The sequence below is a fragment of the Arachis hypogaea genome, chromosome 11 (genome assembly GCF_003086295.3).
Source record: "Arachis hypogaea cultivar Tifrunner chromosome 11, arahy.Tifrunner.gnm2.J5K5, whole genome shotgun sequence".
In the NCBI taxonomy this organism is placed as follows: Eukaryota; Viridiplantae; Streptophyta; class Magnoliopsida; order Fabales; family Fabaceae; genus Arachis; species Arachis hypogaea.
The window spans coordinates 134,994,888-135,015,495 of NC_092046.1; the positions used below are offsets into that span (position 1 = coordinate 134,994,888).

Consider the following 20,608-nt stretch of genomic DNA (forward strand, 5'->3'; position numbering starts at 1 on the left):
TTGCCCGAAAAATTGATAAACCAAACCTTGAACCGATTTAAATTAATATTCTTTTTATAAAAATGACTACAATCATTCTATTATAGAAAATGGCTAAAATATTCCTATATATATATATATATTTTTTTTTTTTTTCATTTTAAAAATCCTAAATCTTAACTCGCTCATAACGACATAGAGAACAAAAGGGGTTAAAATTTAGGGGTTTTTAAATTTTATATATATATATATATAATAATAATAATAAGAGTATTTTAGTCTTCTTTTATAATACGAATATTGTAGTTATTTTTTATAAAAAAAAAATCTTAATTTAGACCAATTCAAAATATAACCTATCAATTTTTTGGCCATATCAATTTATTTAATATAATTTTGATAAAAATAACATAGTTTCATGACTTCATCAATTATATATATTAAATTTTAATTATTTAAAAATATTCGTTTTAAGCGTATTTGACTACTTGAGTGACTTTCGCAACAAATATATTTTATCCTTTTATTTAAAATTCCTTTTTGCATGGAGCAAGAAGCCCCTATCCTCATGTGCAGGCATTTGATTTCACTGAGGGACCTCACAGCCTTTAACTATCCAGTGCTTTCCTAGCTTTTTGCTGCCGCAGCATCACCGATCTCGTTAGATCGGAGAGAGTGATGGCGGAATTGGATGTTGCTGAGTCAAAAAAACGACAAACGGAGCAGGTTGAAATGGCAAAGGAAGCGTGCATTTGCCTTGTGTCGTATGAAAAGTTGTTTGTGATCAAACTAAGCAATTTAAAGAAACAAGAAGTTGATGTCAAAGATTGGAATTGTTTGCCTCCACCACCGTTCGATTTCGATTTGGAACTTCCAGAGCGTGAATTGTGTCCTTTCGAGTTCGACTCCAAGATCTATATGGCAGTGTGCTGGGCGCCGGGTAGACTTCGGCGTGCGAGGGTCTCCTGGCCAATCTACGAATTCAAATTTGGGGAGCGCAGAATTGAGCGTGCAGAATCACTGGATGATGCACCGCTCCCTTTTCACGATGCATTCATCACAAACACGCCAGGCTCAGGCGATGTTTACTTCTATAATATGGAATCACGGGTCAAAGATTCATCTAGCTCTTACGTCCTTTGTTCTGGATCTAGAGTTTGGAAACCGTTAATCGCTCCTCCTACTGTCAGCGACTCATATTTCCGATATAGCATGTTCGTCCTCAACAACAACCTCTTTTTTTCATCGAGTAGAAGAGACATCTGTTTGGCCCGCTTCGACCCCATAAAAGAAAATTGGACGACTAAACCCGCCTCTGTTAACAATCTTTCGAACTTCATAAAGGATAGGCTCATTCCCGGTGATAACTACGGTCTTATTACTTATCACCCACACATTTCTGTGTCTCTTCCGGGTCTTGGCAGCAGCAACTACACCGTTTGCCTTACAAATGAATATGTGGGGGAACCTCCTCCTAAGGGACCTTTAGACAAGGTCTTTGCCATTCTCGTTAACCACCAGAATGGCCGTGTCGCATTATATCAATACCTTGATGTATGTTTTGAGGGTATTCAACCCAGGATGGGAGAATCGGCCAGATTCAATTTTGTTGACCTTGGCAACGGGAAGCTGTGTGCAATACTCTCTGGGGATCTAGTTTATTCCAAATCTAATTCACATGCGCTCTGCTTCTCAGTTTTCACACTGTCCGTGGACTTTGCAGCATTGCAACTTGACAGTGGGGCTCCTCCCATGGAGCGAGATTTCTTACAAGTGACTGTCCATAGGAAGAGTGTCTTCACCATGGAGGACTGTGGGCTTACTAATTGTATGCGCCATGCGTTTGTTTGGCCACCTACTAAGGGAGGAAGATTTCAGCACAGGACAACTATGTCATAGTAACATTTCTTGTTATTTCTTGTGGCTTGTTATTATCCTTAGTCGTTTTCAATAGGATTACGAATGAACAATGAATTAAATATTAATGTCTTTCAGTAATATAATCTTGGTTGAATTGTGTCTATATTCTCTTTTGCTCAGCATACAAAATTACCTGTGCTTTTTGAGATATTTACATTATTGCTGCTGAGCATATTAAATGATCAACTCACTGCTTTCTATTTCAAAATACATGATGCATTTTAAATAATTAATTGAACTAATAGTCCACACGTATTATGTCAAAAGAAACATTTTGAAGTTTCACTTAAAATTAGAATGACTCTTGTTTGAAAAATTTAGTTAAAAAATTTGATTTGAGTCATTTATAATATTGTCAATTGATTACATTATTGATTAGATTAAGAAAATAAGAAAATAAAAAGAATGTCCAAGTTACAAAAATTCAAATCAAGTTTCTAAATGATTGAAGGGAAATAATGATGTTATTTTTAGTTTTTTTTTTAATGTCATTCCTGACATGATTTTTTTATTTATATGTTTGTAACTTTGTATAAATTTAAGGGAAAAAGTAACATTATCAGAATAGGTCATGTTCCTAAACAAAATAAGCTAATGTGGTGGTCAGTTTTAATGGAAGTGCTACAGAGGAGTTCTATGAGTCTATTCTTTCAAAGATGATCATTTCTACAAAATATAATGATACATGCATATGGATGTAAAGAAATTTAAAAAACATAGGGAAGCAAAAAGTTAAGAACAAGAAGTGGAAACCTAAAATCTAAGGGTGACTTTATCAACATTTTCTTCCAATATATATTTCACATAACCAAACCATTATCTCCAGCATAAGCAACATAGTTTAGTGTCCTCAGTTCTACTCAAAATCTATTATTTGTTGTACAATGGATTTCGGCTTCAAAAGGCATTTGTGTCATCATAGGTGAATTCCCCATGTAAGCACATGTGGTTAAATACTACGGGAAAACTTCTGCATGCAGACATCAACATTTAGGCTCCGATTCACTTGCCAAAATCCATTTTGCATATCTCGCAAGTCATGACTGACAGGTCCGTCTCAGGTCAGGCTGATGTTCCGACCTATCCACTTTATCACATCTTCTGACAAACTGGTCAAGAGTTCTCTGCCTTGAAGGGCTATGCTCAATAGTAGTATGCTTTGCAGGGCTACTCAATGGCTGATTATTTGACACAGCTAAGGTGTTCTCATGGCCATCTAACATCTGATTTTTCAATAACTAAAATTCAGAATGGTTTCTTAAAAACATCAAAAAGTTAACTCTCAAATACTACTCGAGTATAAATCTTGACAAAATATAAATATAAACCAGAATAGAAACCTTGAAACTAAGCATTATGTACATTTTGCATTACATATGATAGTTCAAGAAGATGTAGAAATGTACCTGCCCCAAATTATCCGGTTTGAATTGCACCACATCCCTAAGATGTAAAAATTTAGATCATCAATGCATAATAAATGTTAAGTCAATGTTATACCAAGCAGCGAAAGACTGCAGAAATAACAGAACCTACCATATGATGTCATCAACCATATCATTTGCCAACAAGTAGTATATATTTACTGATGAGACCTGTAAACAAGTACTAACTAGTAAAAAAAACAGAAGAGCGCATGTTGTCTTTGCTACTCAAAAATTTAGATATGAGAGTTCTTTTCATTTGAGATCCTATCTGTTTTCTTAATGTTGTCATGCAACTAGTAACAACTCTCTCCTTTCTACTTAATGAGAGTGAGAATACGTGGCCAATTCTATGAGCGCGATCTTCGGCCTGAATTAGGTCATCTGGAGTCCAGGATTGTTCAGCAAAGATAACTGTGCTTGCAGCAGTTAAAGTTAATCCAACTTCTCCAGCTTTAATGGATTGCTACATGATAACATGTCACATGAAATCATTATATCTCAAGCACAAATACTAACCAATACAACAGAAAAGATGCTTATAACGGAAACACATGGAAGAAATGCACAACGAAAAATAGCACCATACCAGAGCTGCCTTGATATAATCTTTTCCTGGAAATCTGTAACCAATTGTTGCCTTGTGCAGCAGGTGTACCTCCATCAATCCAGATGCAACCCACTTTTTTCTTCTGAAAATTTTCAACAGTTTTTGTAAGTGTTTATAATTTCCAATATAAAAAAAATGAGTAAAATTGAACTGGTCTTACAAGAAGCCACTCATGTATTGCATCTATCGTTGGCTGATGGTGCGCAAATATAAGAAACTTGCAACCTGCCAATAGCCACATGATAACCACCAATAGCCCAAATGAAATAGAAAGATGGAAGCAAGAGAAAAAAAACTTGAAGCAATCAAACTTTCAAATTAAGCATACACAATGATTTGGGGCGACTGGAAGATGGATGAAATATAAGAATTAACATATAATCTAGTTTACAATTCGTGTTTATTGTGGCATACGTATTAAAATGTCATATGCTGACATTTTCACTACACTGTTCAGCCAATTTAATTCATTCAACTTATGGTCCTACATTAAGGGGAACCAATTGCAATAAAAGCAATAAGCAAAGACCAATTTAACCAACATTGAACATATTTTAAACTATTGGATGACAAAAAACCATGCATCATGGAAGCACACCAATCAAAGGAGATGGCTGAGAAACTAGAGAAGTTGAGAACCTAACTTGACTTTCTTATAGTACATACAGGTGCAGTCACTAATTCTTTGTTGACATTTTATTGCTTTGAAGCAGCGGAGGGGAGCAATACCTCAATGACAGTTCCGAGATATTCAAGAACAGCAGGAATCTTGGCATCTGTAGAATTAGTTTATATCTGGAATCGAATATATCATGATTCAGTTTTGATCATATACCAGTCAAAATGATTTATTCTACTCCAATATTGGCCAAGGCCTGAGAAAATGTTGCAGTAAAAACTATAGACCTATCATAGTTCTAGGTAATAAGAAAAACTTTCAAACAAATTGTAAAGTCAAGATCATGTCAAGATTATGTTCAGGGCTTCTTCCATGCAAACCTTGTTAATCAGATTCTTTTGAGTAAATTTAAGAGATTCAGACTCATCTTTTGATTTGGGAGACTTAACTTTGGCTTTTACCACCTCCAACTGCAGTATAAAAAAGTGAAACCAATATTGATTAGATTTTACCACCTCAGACGCAAACCAAATATGGAGAGCACATATTACCATTTCCATGTCAAATAACCTAATTTTAGAAAGAAAACTTACCACAATCTTACCAATAAAAATTGGTGAGCAAATTTTTGAACCATTTTTAAAGTGGATGTTTTAGTAAAATACTCATAATCTAAACAATAATCACATAGTTCAAATAAATGAAATCCAGAGTCCACTTTTTCGAATATCAATAACCCTATCAAATGTAAATAGAAAATAATTTTATATGCCCAAAATAAGCATGCATGTTGTCAAGACATACAAGAATTATGTTCCATAACTAGCTCAAACATAAATAACCAGAACTGCATGATGCTATACTAGTCTCGAGATATAGATGCAAAACAAAAATATGGATGGAATAATGCCAAAGTGACAAAGCAAAAGGACCATCAACATGGAAAAATATGTACTGCGAAACAAAAATTTACTTTGCTATAACAACTACTATATGGATGGAATCCCAAATACTTGACCAGCTTCCCCCCAACGGAATTATATAAGCCAAGCTCAATTCTCATTCAGATAGAAAATAATAACATCAGTTTCCCAATTATAAAGAAAATGAAAATAGAAGAATTATTACCTGAACTTTATAATTAGATATTTCTCCTAGAACCTTCTCTGCTTCTGACAAGGAAGACAGCGGGAACATCCATAACCTGCAGACTCAAAAATTTTCAAATAACTAAGCCCTCAAATCAGCCAATCCAGAAAACCGTGCTAGGATGAACACACGCACTTATTGCTGGAAGAGAGAGAGAGAGAGAGAGAGAGAGAGAGAGAGAGAGAGAGAGAAAGGGGGGGGGGGAGATACCTTTCTTTTGCATTCCAAGAAGCTCTAGGGATTCTCCGAAAAGCAGAAATTATTACCTGCCATGAAACATAGCCTATAAAGAATGAGTATGCAGGAACTTGTTCAAGGCCAAAGACATAGCCCCTAATTATGGAAAATTCAAATGTTTCGATAGAAATATAAAATTCAATACTCTTGATGAAGTTAGCATGTGAAACCTGGTCATATTGGAATTTCACCGCAACATGCCCACTGGAGTGAAGAAAAAGTTTGACAGAAAACTTCGGCAGTTCTTTAAAAGGCTCATCTGGTTACATATAAAGCCAAAATCCAAAGCAAATGCTAATAGATCAACAAATGATATTTCAAAAACCAGAAGAAATTAAATCTAAGTTTATAACTTTTTTTTTTTGGTTATGGAAGATAAATAGAATTAGAGACAAGTAATACAGCCATAAACAATGACACTGAAACAAATGTTAAGGTTTTGAAGGAAAGAAGCATACCTTGTTTTGTCCGTGGTTTCAATGAGGAGGGTAATGCTCTAGCTCCTGGATTGCAATACAAACACACTATGAGCAGTGCTCCTTCCAAAAACTGAACCACAGAGTACAGGGAAGAATACTAAAGAGTAAAGACTATAGTACCAAACATCTTTTGATTCTTCTGCATTGTTTTCTAACGTTAAAATGAGGCATACACACGCATGAACAACACTTTAACAAAATTACCCACACACCAAAAGACAAATTTAACCCAACAAGAACAAAAAGGAAAGCAAAGCTAGATAAACCCCATGAACAATACAAAATGGGAAACAACATGAAATGGAAAAAAGAGGATAACTTTACCCTCTAAGGAGACAACTCTTAGAAACTATTTAACAAATCAATAAATTATTCGTTCCGATTTCTATTTTTGAAAACTTTTAATTTTTTAAAAGAAAAAATGGTGAATCCTATTTTATATTTTCAAATGTTTTTACTTTTTAAAAGTAGAAATTAGTGTATTGAATTTGATCAAATTTAAAAATTTAGACGTCTGATTTGTTCCTTTCTTCAAATTACCAACATAAAAATTACTTTCCGCCTAATTCAACAGGAGAAACCAACTTGGACCAAATTGATCCTACCATAATTGACTTCTACAGGTAATATGGGTCCCACAATCACAGAGTGCACCAATCAGCTTCATCCAACTCAGTTCATCGCCTATGAAAAATATTAAGTTTCTTTGGCCAAAAATGAAATTACCAAAAAAAAATCCACCGTGTTACGAGTAGTAGTAGCAGCTGGGTCGTCTACTCTGCGTCCTGTCTGAGTCTCTTGGTCTCTCAGCTGTCTTCTGCTGTCGCCGGAGCTCATTGGTGCGAGTTCTGCCATTGCGTCATTTCAGGTAGGCCTCCTCCTCGGCCCTCCCTCTCAACTTCAATTCATTGCTATTCAACTTGAATTGCTCATGGTTGTTCTGCTTTTGCTATGATATCATATACATATACCGTTAAGTATTAAGAATTGAATTGTTTGTGGACCAGGCGAGGCAGTTATTGTTTTGAGAATTGAGATGGCGGTTGTTCAGTTTCAAGCTACTATGTGTCTGAATCGTCCCCTTGGCTGTTCTGATGGGCGTCTATGTTTTGCAAGACCTCGTCATTTCCTTCCCGAGAGATCCTCCTTCCCAAATGCAGGCAACTAAAAAGTCAACGCCTTTTCAATTTTCTTTCCTTGCCATTTGCCAATCAACTCATTGTTTCTTTGTCTTGTCAGCGCTTCAAATTGCCACTTCAAGGACAAATGCTTCCATTGCTAAATCAACCGTTACTCTCTGCTCTACCCAATCCCAATCCCAAACTCCCCAAGTAAGCTACTTACAAATCCTTACAATTTCATATCATATCAATCCTTCAAATTCTCTCTGTCTGTTGTTGTGCAGGAGTCGTCTATTGTTAAAGAAAAAAGTGTCTCCGTTGTCCTACTCGCTGGAGGCCAGGGGAAGAGGATGGGTGTCAGTTTTCTTTCCTCTTGTTATGTATTTCAAACAATTTTTTCTCACACTCACCCATTCATCTTTCTTATGGATGCAAATAGGCTAACATGCCCAAGCAGTATCTTCCACTTCTAGGTCAACCAATTGCACTCTATAGGTAACATCTCAGTTATAATATAGTATCGAAACTTATCCTAATCTTAATGTTGGACCACCTATTGATGTTCAGTATGATATTATTGATGCTAAGACCATGATTTCAAGAGACATAATTGGCACTCTATTGATTTTGTTTGGCCTTTGTATCCTCTTATGCTTTATAGTGTGTTTCATTCATTCATTTATTCATTTACAATATGACTTGATATATATATGTCAATCCTTTGTAGTTTCTACACTTTCTCGCGCATGGTTGAAGTGAAAGAAATCATTGTCGTTTGTGATCCTTCATACAAGGACATTTTTGAAGGTTTCTTCCCTTCCTCCTTAGCTTAAGTTCTGTAAACCAGATATTTGCGTCTTGGTTACTAATAATTCTTTTCTTTTCCCTCAGATGCGAAAGTGAATGACAAAGTAGAACTTAAATTTGCACTTCCTGGAAAAGAAAGACAGGATTCTGTCTACAATGGGCTGCAGGAATGTGCAGTTTATTTTTCATTCTTCTGTTAATTTATTTAAGGGGGAAGAGTGGGTTTAAATATTAATGATTATAATTTTCACCCCATCTTGGTTTATTTCTTAGCTTTTCTTTCCAAAGAATGATAATTAGGGTTGGAGTGGAATACTAAAATTCTTAATATCTAGATATCCTTTTCCTTTTGCAGGCTGTTGATTCAAACTCGCAGCTTGTTTGCATTCATGATTCTGCAAGACCTCTGGTGTTATCAGAAGATGTGAAAAAGGTTTAGGCTGAATAAGTGTCTCTTGCACAAGATACTGCGTAAATTGCTTTTGATTTCTCTTAAAGTTTCACATAAATATAGTTAGATTAGTCTTATGAGAGTGAGATAATGAAAGAATCCCTGTCTAATAGACAACACTAATACAGTCTGGAAAAAAGTCCACCATATTTTTATATCAGTTGTTACAGCCTACTGTCAGAGGTTGATATGAAATAAGAGTTAAGAAAGCTGTGTGCTTTACTGTTTTCACTGTTAAGGCTCTTCTATTGTAAAAATTAAATGACCTTGTTATGGGAGAGTTCTACTAAAAATGCTTGCGTTACATGGTGACGTGTCTCTCCTGAGTTTGGTGCTATGTCTGTTTACAATTTAACTTAGAGGAATGCATAGACTACTCACTTGTAATGTGTTTTTTAGGTCCTTAAAGATGGATTGTTGAATGGGGCTTCCGTTCTTGGTGTCCCTGTGAAGGCCACAATCAAAGAGGTATTTTTTGTTGTTATTTTTTAGCAACTCAGTTTCCACAGTCATGTTTCATGTTACTTTTTGGGTCCATTTTTTAAATTTTCTTTTTAACTTTTTTAAAAAGCAAATCCTGATGGATAATTCACAAGCTTAATATTTAGTTTGCTACACTAAAATAAATTTGGTGCAAGTTGAAGTTAAGTTATTAGTGAGAGATTGAATTCAGTTATTTGTTCCCCTCAGCATTTTTTAAATGCTGCACTACTATGACATGTTTTTAGCCTCAGCTAACTGTTTATTTATAGTTAATAGAAGCAGCATTATCTACAAGAAAGTGTGCATAACCGAATTTCTTCCAATTTAGATTAATTTGTTTTATTATGTGATTTCGTACATAGTGCATCTATTATATTTCCTCCTCTAAAATGAATTTGGAAATACTGACGTTTGTCCGTGAATCCTTGTGCAGGCAAACAATGAATCATTTGTAGTTCGAACACTGGACAGAAAAACGCTATGGGAGATGCAGACCCCTCAGGTAAAAATTGTAAACAATAATATACTGTACTTCAATTGTATGGTTAAGAATTGGGTAGTAGTTAATTGTTTTGATTGTTATCCATTTTTACAGATAATCAAGCCCGAGTTACTAAAGAAAGGATTTGAGCTTGTAAATAGGTAGTTTTTCATTCTTGTGCTTTATATAGTTAGTTAGTACTTGCAAACATCAGGATATGTTTGGTATGGGAGTACAATAGGGGTAAAACTTGCTTAATGAAATGCAATTGTAAAATTAGTAAATTATAGGAGAAGATTCATGAAATTCTACCCCATATCTATACCCAAACCAAATACACCCTAAAATGTACAGTTATTAAGAAAGGAAAAGGAAAATATACTGTCATCCTATAACATGGTTTGGTAGTTGATAAGAATCATGGCTGTATAGAATAGAATCTTCTAACTGGTATGATTGTGCACCACGCCACCTTGTCTACAGGGAAGGTCTTGAGGTAACAGATGATGTATCCATTGTAGAACACTTGAAACATCCTGTTTATATCACTCAAGGATCTTATACCAATATCAAGGTAGGCATTCAGTCAAACTTGTCTCATAATTTTACGACGTTGTTAGCATTGAAGAATGAACTACAAAATGCATGAACTAATATGCAATTGGGAACTGTTGTTTTACAGGTGACAACGCCTGACGATTTGATATTAGCTGAGAGAATATTGAATTTACACTCTGTAGAAAAGTCCTCTTAAAAAGTTTTTGCCATTTGAGGAAAAATCATTCTCAAATGTATGTTTGCTGAATTAGAATGCTTTTGGTCCTCCTGCAAGCAAAGAGAAATGTTGAACCGGCTTTGATTAGGCAAATTCTTTTTTAATCTGATACCAACTTCATCGTCACCCAATTAATAAAGCACTCATGAGGGCATGACTCATGATCCAAAATGCAAACGATTAAAGTTTATTTGTTTATTTATATTTTTATCTTCCAATAAATTGCTTGATTAAATAAAATCAATTTCCCAAGTTTTAGAAGCTTTTCATTACAAGAGGATGATAATTAACCTTTCTCTAACTGTTAGTGTAGTTGTTGTATTATGACTTGGGATATCAATATTCATATATCATTTCATTCTTAGCTAAGTGGGAATACCACTGTACTAGCTTCCTAGTTCCTATTACTCTACACAATAAATTAGGCACCAGTGATGGTGACAGCTTGACAAAAGTCTTGTATACCCTCATTGGCTTCATATCTGTGTCTATCTAGTGAGATTGAAAATTAAGCATGTGATTTGGATACCCTCCTCTCTAACTTTATTACTAATAGTATGGTATCCTACCAATAACGATGATGGTTAGTGAGTTTAATTTCGACATTGGAAACATGGAGGAGTTGCAATTGGCATGTAGCATTTATTTTAACTGAATTAATTGTTTTACAATGGCAGATCAGATCAGATTCACATACCGGGTAGAAATGGAAGTGGTTGGTTCGTATTTGCCATATAGTCCTTCAACAGTGAATAACAATAGATGCCAGAATTTCGTGCTTATTATACATGTGAGTATAAAATCAATGAGCAAGGTTAAATTTCTTTGTTGCTAGCCTTGAAGTTGTTTATATTTGTAACAATACCTGCAAGGATCATTACACTTAAGTCTCTTAGAATGTCAGGGAAGCAGGGATTCAACTCTAAATTACTTGGTCCAATAGGCCATTGACATTTAGTATTGATGCAAGTCAAAAGCTAAAATCCTTAGGTAAAGTGGGGTCTTATGATATCATCAAACTTGTTCAAAGGTACAATCATATCAGCTGAATAGAACTAATAAGTAATAACCACTAACGTAAGAGTATTTTAAATAATGCTGGAAAAAAGTTTAAATCATCTCTCAAAACTTTGTTTCTTATATTTTGTGTATTAGACTTTATAGAGGGAAAAGTAATTTATGAAAGGCAGAACATTGAAAGGAAAAAAAAAAGAAACAACTATATAGTGAATTGACATTTGGATTAGAATGCATGGAAGCACCTTGAATCCAAGTAGAGTGCTATATGCTACTATAATTATTAATTGGTTATTGGTGGTTGTGACATCCTTGCCAAGCCAAAACAATTTCATCAAGGAAAGGCTTAAGATGGTGCTCCAAGAATGTGGTGTATTCCAATGAGTCCCCAAGTACCTTGTTGATCTCAACAACATGAAAGGAATCTGTAACTTGGAAAATCTCTGTATCTATGCTGAGTTGGCTGGTTCCCTTTGTATTTCTTTTTTCCAACCTAACAACTCCATTATTCCTCATCACCTTAAAACTATTATCCATCTGTCCTATCTCCTCCAGCTTTGATGCAATCACTGCTGGTGGCATTCTTGTTATAAACATTGCATGTTGTCTCTGACTGTTATCTTTCTCAAACAAGCCAGAGAGATCAAACCCTGAGGAAAGTGCTATGATATCAAACGCATTGAAGCGATACAGCTTCATGGGAACTACTACTTCTTCATCTTCTTCTCCTGAGTAGGAGAAGGACGAGGAGGAGGAGTAGGTAAATGCAAATGCAGCCTCAACATCGGAGATACAGTCATCACCACCCCATCTTGGGGACAAAGGTGGGAGATGGGATAATGCATTGTGCTCATACCCCTTTTGGAACCATCTACTCTCCATAATTCTGGGAATAGTAACTCTGGTTATTGGATTAGGATCAAGAATCCTGTAGAGAAGCCTTTTAGCATCAACAGGGAACCATTGAGGGCACTTGAAATCTGCTTTGGCAATCTTTCTATACATTTCAATGAGATTCTTATCCCGGAAAGGAAGATATCCAGCCAACAGAACATAAAGAATCACGCCACAAGACCAAATATCTGCCTTGGCTCCGTCGTAGCCTTTCTTCCTAATCACCTCTGGAGCCACATAGGCCGGAGTTCCACAAGTTGTGTGAAGAAGGCCGTCACTCTTTCTGCTCTCCGTCAAGGCGCTCAAGCCGAAGTCTGTGACCTTGAGGTTCCCATTTTCGTCCAAGAGAAGGTTCTCCGGCTTGAGGTCGCGGTGATACACTCCTCTGCTGTGGCAAAGATCAATGGCATCCATCAATTGCTGGAAATATTTTCTGGCCAGGTCTTCTTTCAACCTCCCTAGGGACACCTTGTCAAAAAGCTCACCACCTTTGACATATTCCATCACAAAGTATATCTTGGTCTTGCTTGCCATCACCTCGTAGAGATGCACAATGTTGGGGTGCCTCACGAGCCGCATCACCGAGATTTCACGCTTGATTTGCTCAGCCATGCCAAACTTCATCACCATATCCTTGTTAAGGACTTTGATGGCAACACTCTGCCCCGTCTTGAGGTTCCTTGCATGGTAAACTTTTGCAAAGTTTCCTTGCCCAAGCATACGCCCCACCTCATACCTTTTCATCAGAATGGTTCCTCCTCTGTCCTCCATTTTCTATTGGACAAAAGGAACCATGCATAAGAGAAAAGGAAATTGTTCAAGGAGGGATAACATGACATGCCCGCATGGTAAGCTGGGTCATGGAACCGCACCGCATGCCATTTGGAATTGGCAAGGGTTGGGGTTGAGGTTCAGATTGAGCCTCATAACGCATATAAATTGCCCTCTTTTTGCGGAGGAATCAAGATTCCAATGAGTGGGGATCTTGTGTAAAAATAGTGATGCTAAGATTGATATGATTAAGCATCTCCAAATCGGATACCCTTCACTTCTTTCTTATCCCTTTTGTTGACTCCCTCTCTAAATATAGCAAAATAAATTAGGATACGGCTATTATAGTATTATTGCTTGTCATATGATGCTGCCATCCTATGCATGCAGTTTTGAGACATGACACAATTTATTAATTTAGTAAAAGAGATCGCCGACTTGACTTAGCATAGATGCTCAATTAGCATAACGTATTAAGAGGGAGTTTGGAACAAAAGCTACTCACAGTACATTGGTTTCAGATTGATTGCACCTCTATGCGAAACTGTTTCTTACTGGCGTTCATCGCAGCCTATAGACGCATGTTAATAGGCGAATGGTCAGAGATTCAAAAACCAACCCACCTCCATTTATCATATTCACAAAAGTGGCCTCCTAACTCGAACTCTCTCTCTATTCCATGTCCTTTATATAATAAGCTCTAAATTAATAAAAAAGAAAATAAAAAGAAATTATTAATGTGCTCTTTGATTCATCCATCTGTTTCATTTCTATTTTTTGAAGTGCATCTCCTAAAGGCTGTTAAGAGCATAGTAGAGTTCTCCTTTAGATAAATAAATTATAATTTTTTTTTTTATAAAAAAAAAGGAAAGGAAGAGAAGGCGGCCACAGAAAGAGTCAACAAGCATATACGTCCTCAAGTAAACAGACTCCGATCACAATTTCCACCAATATTTTGTCTAAACTAGAAAACTAAAGTACTAAAACGGGGTGAAGGGTAACTGAACAATTTCCCCATCATGCCAACGCAAAACACTCTAGAAATGGTTCCCCAAAACTAGTTGAATCAAAGCATGCCAAATGCAAGTGCAGGTGCCACCAGTTGGAATCTCCATGCTTCAGTTCCCGAAGGACTTTTTCAAGATCCTGCTAGAAAGAACCCTCACTTTTGGGGAAGAAAAGTGTTACGAAGGTGAAAAAAAATGGTTAGTACGCTACCTTGTTTTTCCTTTCTAAACCATGCTAGACTAGCAATAAATACTCAAATGGAGTGCACCTTGGATCCCATATACAGGGATAGCTTGGCGAAGAGCCTGTTCGAGTAGCACAGTCATTTTGGGGACTACTTATCTTGGGATCCAATCCCACTTTGGTTGCTTTACCACTTCGGTACCCACAAATATAAATGAAATATTCATCAACATAAAAACAAGAAACTGCAGAACATATATAATATAACATCTTCTGTTGTCAATGACTACTAAAAGCCACAATTCCGAAGTAGATTAGACAGTAGGAATGAACACTAGCAAAACTTCAAATTCTGTCTGCTTAGTAATTCAAGTGCATGAACTAGAAAAGGCAACAATATTTTCACTTTCTAAACACTGGTCCAAATTTTGTGAATTCTCAAACTCTAGCCCTCTTGTTACTGCAACTTGGGCACTTGTATTGCTTGATGTGCTCAGCCTTGGCGGGAGTAATTTTAACACATTTGCCATGGAACCATCTCTCGCACATATCACAACAAATCCAGAATTCATCATTTCCATAATTATCGCCACAGGCACCACATGTCGCACCTTGTTCATCGTCATCTTCTTCCTCTTCTCCACTATCATCCTCTTCTTTCGGCGGTGCAGACATCTTCACTCCTTTGGCCTGATTCTCAGATTGACGGGACTGTTACAAAAGCATCATTCAACAGGAAGACCTTAGTGACTATTTCAGGCGGGCAGTGAAAAAAATATTTAGAACAATAAATTGAAATTTACATACCATCTTTCCACTTGATTTGCTTTTGTTACCATTGTTGTGAGCAGCTGGTTGATCCTTTGATTGCTTGGCACTTCCTGTAACAATTTCAAAGATAGTTGGCAGATCATTGATCATCTGGAAAAGCCTTTTCCTGAAAATATCCATTTGAACCACAATTATAAGAGAATATCCTCCTATCTGTAATATTATTTTCAAATGTTGAAACAACATTTAGTGAACTCTACAAAACTGTATGGAAATAGCCATTTTTACATTCTCTTAACTGAAATTATCAGCATACTTTACCACCTAATCCCTCAGTATTGTATTTGATCAGACTAATGTTTTTCTACTCATTTTAGATATTCAGTTGACTCATCATCAGTTACACAGTAAAAACTAAAAAGGGATTCAATGGGTGTGATTCAGATATACCCAAGATAAATGAACTGCAACCTAACTTTCCGAGGAAAATATAAATAAGATGCAAGCATAAAAGATGAGTTTCACTGGCTAATGAACAATAGTATTCATTTGATTCCTCATTTTATAAGGGTCAGAAAATATATACAGAGATTCATATTCAAACAAGAAAATAATGAAAGTTAGTTCTCAGGAAATAACCAATTGTATGAGACCAAACTCCAAAGCTTTCAAGCTTCATGATGAATGAGTTCAGAAGCTCATAAAATTCCGAGTTCCATGACATGACACAGAAAAACATAAAACAGTAAGTGGAAGAAAATTAGAACATAAGAGCAGCAAGACCAACTCAGACAAAAACAAAAGAAATTGTTTCAGATCCATTACAAATTATATAAGTCGCTGTTATGTGTTATAAACGAAGAATTACCACCACCACCAAACCATACACCACGAAAATTTTAAAATCCCTATAGTATGAGGAAAGAAAATAAATTAGCAAAACAGGGCACAAAACATAGATATATTATTTGATCATATAATTCCTCAAAGTAAACTCAATAAAAGGGATATTATCCCTAATTGATTCTTTTCATATCAATTTGGTCCGTAAAAGGACTTCAGGATGTCTAAGTAGCAGAATGATGTAACCACCCAATGTAAATAGCTAAATTACATGAACAAGAACACAAATTTAATATGTTACACAGACACACACACAAAATGTAGATTAGCTCATAATATATATTCTAAAATATTGCATTGGCAGTATGTTCTTCCTGCAGAGGTTGAAGACTAATTAATCAAAATACACATAAATATGGGCACAGACAACCTTCACTTCTCATATGGTTCGTTTTCAAGTAAAACAGCAGAATTACAACTGTACCATCTGTGAGCACACTGTGAACTGCTTACCTTTCATTCTTGCCAAATCCAAAGCGAGCACCAAAATAGAAAGCAACAGCAAGCAGCCATGAGTCACTGTGAACTGCAACTAGTGATAACCAGTCCTTCTCTTGCATGCCATCTCTGGCAAAGTTGATACCTAATGCTGGCTCAGGAAGTTCAGGAGGCACTTCCTCCACAGGCAAATTCACTTCCCATGTTTCATTCGGAAATCCATATAGACACAAATTCTCCTTGTCTATAACAAAGCAACATAATGTTAAGAAAAACACACATTGCATATAATAAATATTTTTTGGTACATACGTAATGTTAATGTAATCGCTATTCTAGGTTCTACCTTCCTAATTGAGAAAATTGGACAACATATAGAACAGATTTATCTTTTGAACATTAGAAAATTTTAGTTTGCATTGTATGTATGCCATTTTGACATGGTTGCAAAGATGTGTTAAAATTAATGACTTTGTTCTCAAACTTGCAGTACCCTGTTCTTATTTTCAACCTTTAGTTGGTTCCCTACTAACGTCCAACATATAAGAGTCATAGAAAACTGACAATTGGGACCCTGTCAAGTTTAATGGGACAGATATCCAATCATTTGACATGAAAAGTGAATTAGTCATTACTTAAACACCATTGGACGCATCAAAATTTACTCATCATTGATTGGACATTCATGCATGAGTGTCAACACTTATGACATTTAATGGCCCATTATATATCTGATCTGAGAGGATGAAGATTAATAGGTGTGCATAGACACACAAAAATAAAAAGGAGAACAGGTCCCTCTCTCCTTCACATTCATGCATAAACCATTCAATGCATGCATAGTCCAGTGTGTTCATACAACATGCACAAGATGAACAAGCATTCAGGCAGAATGATCAAGGTAATCTAATTCTCAAATTTGTTTGAAACATAGTACTTTTTTTTACTTTTAACTTTCCCGACAAGTTTTTTAACCCCCTCCTCTTTGGCCCCTCAAGAGAAATTACCTAGCCCTACTATTTCATGAACTGCACATGAATACGCGGTTCTTCATGGATAATAAACAGGAATATAAACAGTGCACATAAATATGCAATGCACAAGCGGCTAGCACATATGCAGTATAAGATAGGAAAATACCCCTATTCAGCTCTACCAGCAACAATCCTGAATGGTTTGAAAACGAATTATGGGTAGAGGGGGGGGGGGGGGAATCAAAAAGCAAAAACAAAGCACAGAATGCAACATAAACAAAGCGAGTAACGGTTCTTAAAACAACAAAATACGGTAGTTACAAGCCAGAAACCACAGAAGACGGCCTTCACTTGTGCTGTTGAAAGAACACTAAAAGTTGGCAAATTGGGAGGTGAAACTAGACAAAGTGTAGGAACTTATCAACATGAGAAAAAGAAAATGAGAAGGCATGAAAACAACCCACCAGGATCGCACTGCTGGTAGAACTTATCAACATCTGCAACAACAAAACAGAAAACCCCAAATTAACAATACAGTGAAACACACAATTCAATTATTTGAAAGAAGAGGAAGAAGAAGCACCAGTGGTTAGGGCTTTGATCAATCCAGCTCGCCTGCCCTTAAAGTCGCTGAAAACCTCCTCAACAGTTCTGGGTAGTGGGTGCGGTATCCCTTCCATTTTCTTCACAGCTCAACAAAAATTAGGGATTATAATTGAATTATGTGGTACCAATTCACAAATACCGAGCTCCACCTCGATAATCCGAAATAGAAGAGAGCACGATTGCGGATTAAATAGGGTTTTTGTTGTTTAGGGTTGGGTTGGAGAGTGCGTGGCAAGGCTAGGGTTTTGTGCTTCTTTTGTCTTTGTGTGTTGTGTTTTCCCCCCTTTTTGCTAATGCTACCCTTACCCTCTCCTCTTCAATCTTCTTAAAACAGATTAAATTTAGAAATAAAAAGAGGTAGTGATTATCCAAATTAATTATTAGGGGGAAGCATAGATAGAACAATAGTGACTGAAATGGAAGAAAAGCATAAACATTGCAGACGCTGAGGCTTATATAATCTATGTGCACTTTTTTTTTCAATTTTTATTATTACTTATTTAGACTTAGAGAGAGAGAGAGAGAGAGAAGAGATTAAAAAGATGGGGTTGACAAGAAAAGGAAACCCGGGTCAGGTCAGGCTTCTGTGATGATATCACCTTTCCTTCCTCCTCTTCTTCGTAATTTATTTCAATGGATTTTAAATTCGCCATTTTCCATCTACATAAAGAATAAAATCTTTTGTCATTTTCATTTATTAGTTTTATCAATTTAATCATTCTTCCACATCTGTAATTAACTAATTATAACATTCTTCAATTTTAATCTGCAACTTATTAATAATAAAAAATCTAAAATTTAACTATTTATATTTACACACATATATATTGAAATATTAAGTAAAATTTATTTTTAATATCAATAATTTAAGTCAAAAAGAAGTTCTTTATAAAAATACATTTTCCTTAACAATAATATTCCTAACACGCTCCCCCAAGTCGTTTGTGATACACGCGTTCTTCCATATTAACGTAAACCTTCTTTGCTCAACGTAAACTTTTTCTGCTCAACGTAAAGCTCTCGTGTTTCTTTTCTGCTCTCGTCGTTCTTCTTTATTTTCTTTATCGATCTGCATTGCATTTATTTTCAATGTAATAAGCTTCGTCGTTCGTCTATGCTCGCGTCCTTTTTCTTCGTTTTCTTCTTCGATCTACAGTTGTATTTATCTTATTTGTTTTCTTCTTCGATCTGAATCGAAACAATGAATGATTCAACTTTGAATGAGAGCGATTTGGATTATTCTTCTGAATCGAATCAAGCGGATAAGGTTTGGATTATTCAATTTTAAATTAAATTGAATTGAATTGAATGAAATTGCTAAATTCTAGACGCATGTGTTCTGATTTTGGATTGAACTGAATTGAATTGAATGGAATGCAATCTCTGAATTCTAGATGCAGGCCTTTCGAATTTGATTATATATATATACAATGTTCGGTTCATTTAGTATTCTACATTAGTTTCGTTAAGAGAGTATTACTCGGTTCATTATGCAGGCAGTTGTGTTCGAATTTGAATTTATATAATGGACAATTTTTCGTTCATTTAGTACTATACAATGGTTTCACTTTAATAATATGTTCGGTTTATTATGCAGACAGTTGTTCGAATTTGAATTTATATAATGGACAATATTCCGTTCATTTAGTACTATTCAATGATTTCGCTTTAATAATATGTCCGATTCATTCTGTAGTCTAGGTGTGTTGTGGATGAACAATTTGTCCCAAAGGTTGGGATGACTTTCAAGACACTAGAAGAAGCTAGAAAGTTCTACAAAAATTATTCCAAACTTGCCGATTTTTGTACCAAAATAAGGAACACGACTCGGAAGAGAGACGAGATTAAGAATCAACTAATCGTATGCAGTAGAGAGGAGAGGTGGAAATCCAAGACATCTCCAACTCTGAAGACAAACCCCTCAGCCGGCATAAACTGTCCAGCCAGGATTTATGTACACATATTGAAGAATGTCGGTCTTTGGACAATTTTCAAAGTTGTTCTGAATCATTCACACCCCTGTTGTCCAGACTGAGCAGAGATGCTTAAACAACACAGGGAGCTAAGCATGTTTGTGTGTCACACCATCAAAAACAACGAGGAAGCCAGAATCAGACCGAGCAAAACTTACCAATCATTCGTAGCAACAGCGGGCAGTCATCGGGAACTAAGTTTTATAGAAAAAGACGTGAGAAATTACATCACAAAGGAAGTACGGAATGTGTCTGAACAAGACGATGCCAAAGAATTCGGGAAGTACTTATTAAGAATGAAAGAGAAAAATCAAAATTTCTTTTTCAAGCTCAACCTCAAAGGTGATCACTCCATCAAACATGCATTTTGGGTCGATGCAAGAAGCATGGCTGCATTCGAGTATTTTGGAGACGTCGTTTCATTCAACACCACCTACAACACAAACAGGTATTCAGTTCATTTACATATAGTTTTAGGTTCACACAGCCAACACATTTCGGTTCATAATTGCTGCCAGTGTCCATTTTTGCGGGT

At 35.9% G+C, this 20,608-nt stretch overlaps 4 protein-coding genes across 11 annotated transcripts; 1 reads left to right on the plus strand and 3 right to left on the minus strand.

Moving 5' to 3' along the window:
* Positions 1 to 2,666: 2,666 nt before the first annotated feature.
* Positions 2,667 to 6,797, minus strand: LOC112722751 (uncharacterized). 6 transcript variants are annotated; one of them, XM_072207412.1, is made up of 8 exons: positions 6,538 to 6,797; positions 6,397 to 6,441; positions 6,109 to 6,197; positions 5,912 to 5,967; positions 5,681 to 5,756; positions 4,933 to 5,022; positions 4,663 to 4,728; positions 4,094 to 4,158 (listed from the first exon to the last, which is right to left on the minus strand). In XM_072207412.1, the coding sequence occupies exons 1-7, from the start codon at positions 6,560 to 6,562 to the stop codon at positions 4,723 to 4,725; spliced, it is 387 nt and encodes a 128-aa protein (XP_072063513.1). In that variant the 5' UTR covers positions 6,563 to 6,797; the 3' UTR covers positions 4,094 to 4,158; positions 4,663 to 4,722. The 6 variants fall into 6 exon arrangements, with proteins under 6 accessions (XP_025629679.1, XP_072063511.1, XP_072063513.1 ...); XM_072207413.1 differs by having other exon boundaries at positions 4,578 to 4,728; positions 6,538 to 6,706; XM_025773894.3 differs by lacking the exons at positions 4,933 to 5,022; positions 5,681 to 5,756; positions 5,912 to 5,967; ... (1 more) ...; positions 6,397 to 6,441; positions 6,538 to 6,797 and adding exons at positions 2,667 to 3,122; positions 3,306 to 3,342; positions 3,436 to 3,494; positions 3,664 to 3,789; positions 3,913 to 4,015 and having other exon boundaries at positions 4,663 to 4,801.
* Positions 6,798 to 7,076: 279 nt separating this feature from the next.
* On the plus strand, positions 7,077 to 11,530 carry LOC112722760 (2-C-methyl-D-erythritol 4-phosphate cytidylyltransferase, chloroplastic). 3 transcript variants are annotated; one of them, XM_072207417.1, is made up of 13 exons: positions 7,077 to 7,285; positions 7,425 to 7,577; positions 7,657 to 7,748; positions 7,823 to 7,894; positions 7,978 to 8,033; positions 8,266 to 8,345; positions 8,430 to 8,507; positions 8,696 to 8,778; positions 9,196 to 9,264; positions 9,713 to 9,781; positions 9,875 to 9,921; positions 10,244 to 10,334; positions 11,213 to 11,530. In XM_072207417.1, exons 2-13 carry the CDS (start codon positions 7,454 to 7,456, stop codon positions 11,237 to 11,239), a joined length of 888 nt encoding a protein of 295 aa, XP_072063518.1. In that variant the 5' UTR covers positions 7,077 to 7,285; positions 7,425 to 7,453; the 3' UTR covers positions 11,240 to 11,530. The 3 variants fall into 3 exon arrangements, with proteins under 3 accessions (XP_072063518.1, XP_072063516.1, XP_072063517.1); XM_072207415.1 differs by lacking the exon at positions 11,213 to 11,530 and adding an exon at positions 10,443 to 10,787 and having other exon boundaries at positions 8,430 to 8,521; positions 8,701 to 8,778; XM_072207416.1 differs by lacking the exon at positions 11,213 to 11,530 and adding an exon at positions 10,443 to 10,787.
* A 273-nt stretch (positions 11,531 to 11,803) lies between these two features.
* Positions 11,804 to 13,773, minus strand: LOC112722759 (CBL-interacting serine/threonine-protein kinase 20-like). The gene has a single exon (XM_025773903.3). It carries the CDS (start codon positions 13,215 to 13,217, stop codon positions 11,844 to 11,846), a length of 1,374 nt encoding a protein of 457 aa, XP_025629688.1. The 5' UTR covers positions 13,218 to 13,773; the 3' UTR covers positions 11,804 to 11,843.
* Positions 13,774 to 14,640: 867 nt separating this feature from the next.
* Positions 14,641 to 18,819, minus strand: LOC112722761 (PHD finger protein Alfin1). The gene is made up of 5 exons (XM_025773906.3): positions 18,078 to 18,819; positions 17,959 to 17,991; positions 16,536 to 16,764; positions 15,216 to 15,345; positions 14,641 to 15,119 (listed from the first exon to the last, which is right to left on the minus strand). Exons 1-5 carry the CDS (start codon positions 18,172 to 18,174, stop codon positions 14,847 to 14,849), a joined length of 762 nt encoding a protein of 253 aa, XP_025629691.1. The 5' UTR covers positions 18,175 to 18,819; the 3' UTR covers positions 14,641 to 14,846.
* Between the last annotated feature and the right edge of the window lie 1,789 nt (positions 18,820 to 20,608).

What these genes read in the sequence shown, in the direction of transcription:
- LOC112722751 (XM_025773894.3), bottom strand. Translation starts at nt 4,116, where the DNA reads ATGCAATACATGAGTGGCTTCTT. An exon ending in ATTATATCAAGGCAGCTCTG is followed by an intron (nt 3,790 to 3,912) that starts GTATGGTGCTAT and finishes GTTATCATGTAG; the next exon opens with CAATCCATTAAAGCTGGAGA. An exon ending in AACCGGATAATTTGGGGCAG is followed by an intron (nt 3,123 to 3,305) that starts GTACATTTCTAC and finishes TTGAAAAATCAG; the next exon opens with ATGTTAGATGGCCATGAGAA.
- LOC112722760 (XM_072207415.1), top strand. Translation starts at nt 7,454, where the DNA reads ATGGCGGTTGTTCAGTTTCAAGCTACTATGTGTCTGAATCGTCCCCTT. An exon ending in ATACAAGGACATTTTTGAAG is followed by an intron (nt 8,346 to 8,429) that starts GTTTCTTCCCTT and finishes CTTTTCCCTCAG; the next exon opens with ATGCGAAAGTGAATGACAAA. An exon ending in GGATTTGAGCTTGTAAATAG is followed by an intron (nt 9,922 to 10,243) that starts GTAGTTTTTCAT and finishes CCTTGTCTACAG; the next exon opens with GGAAGGTCTTGAGGTAACAG.
- LOC112722761 (XM_025773906.3), bottom strand. Translation starts at nt 18,174, where the DNA reads ATGGAAGGGATACCGCACCCACTACCCAGAACTGTTGAGGAGGTTTTC. An exon ending in GATCAAAGCCCTAACCACTG is followed by an intron (nt 17,992 to 18,077) that starts GTGCTTCTTCTT and finishes TTGTTGTTGCAG; the next exon opens with ATGTTGATAAGTTCTACCAG. An exon ending in GGATTTGGCAAGAATGAAAG is followed by an intron (nt 15,346 to 16,535) that starts GTAAGCAGTTCA and finishes GGATATTTTCAG; the next exon opens with GAAAAGGCTTTTCCAGATGA.
- LOC112722759 (XM_025773903.3), bottom strand. Translation starts at nt 13,217, where the DNA reads ATGGAGGACAGAGGAGGAACCATTCTGATGAAAAGGTATGAGGTGGGG.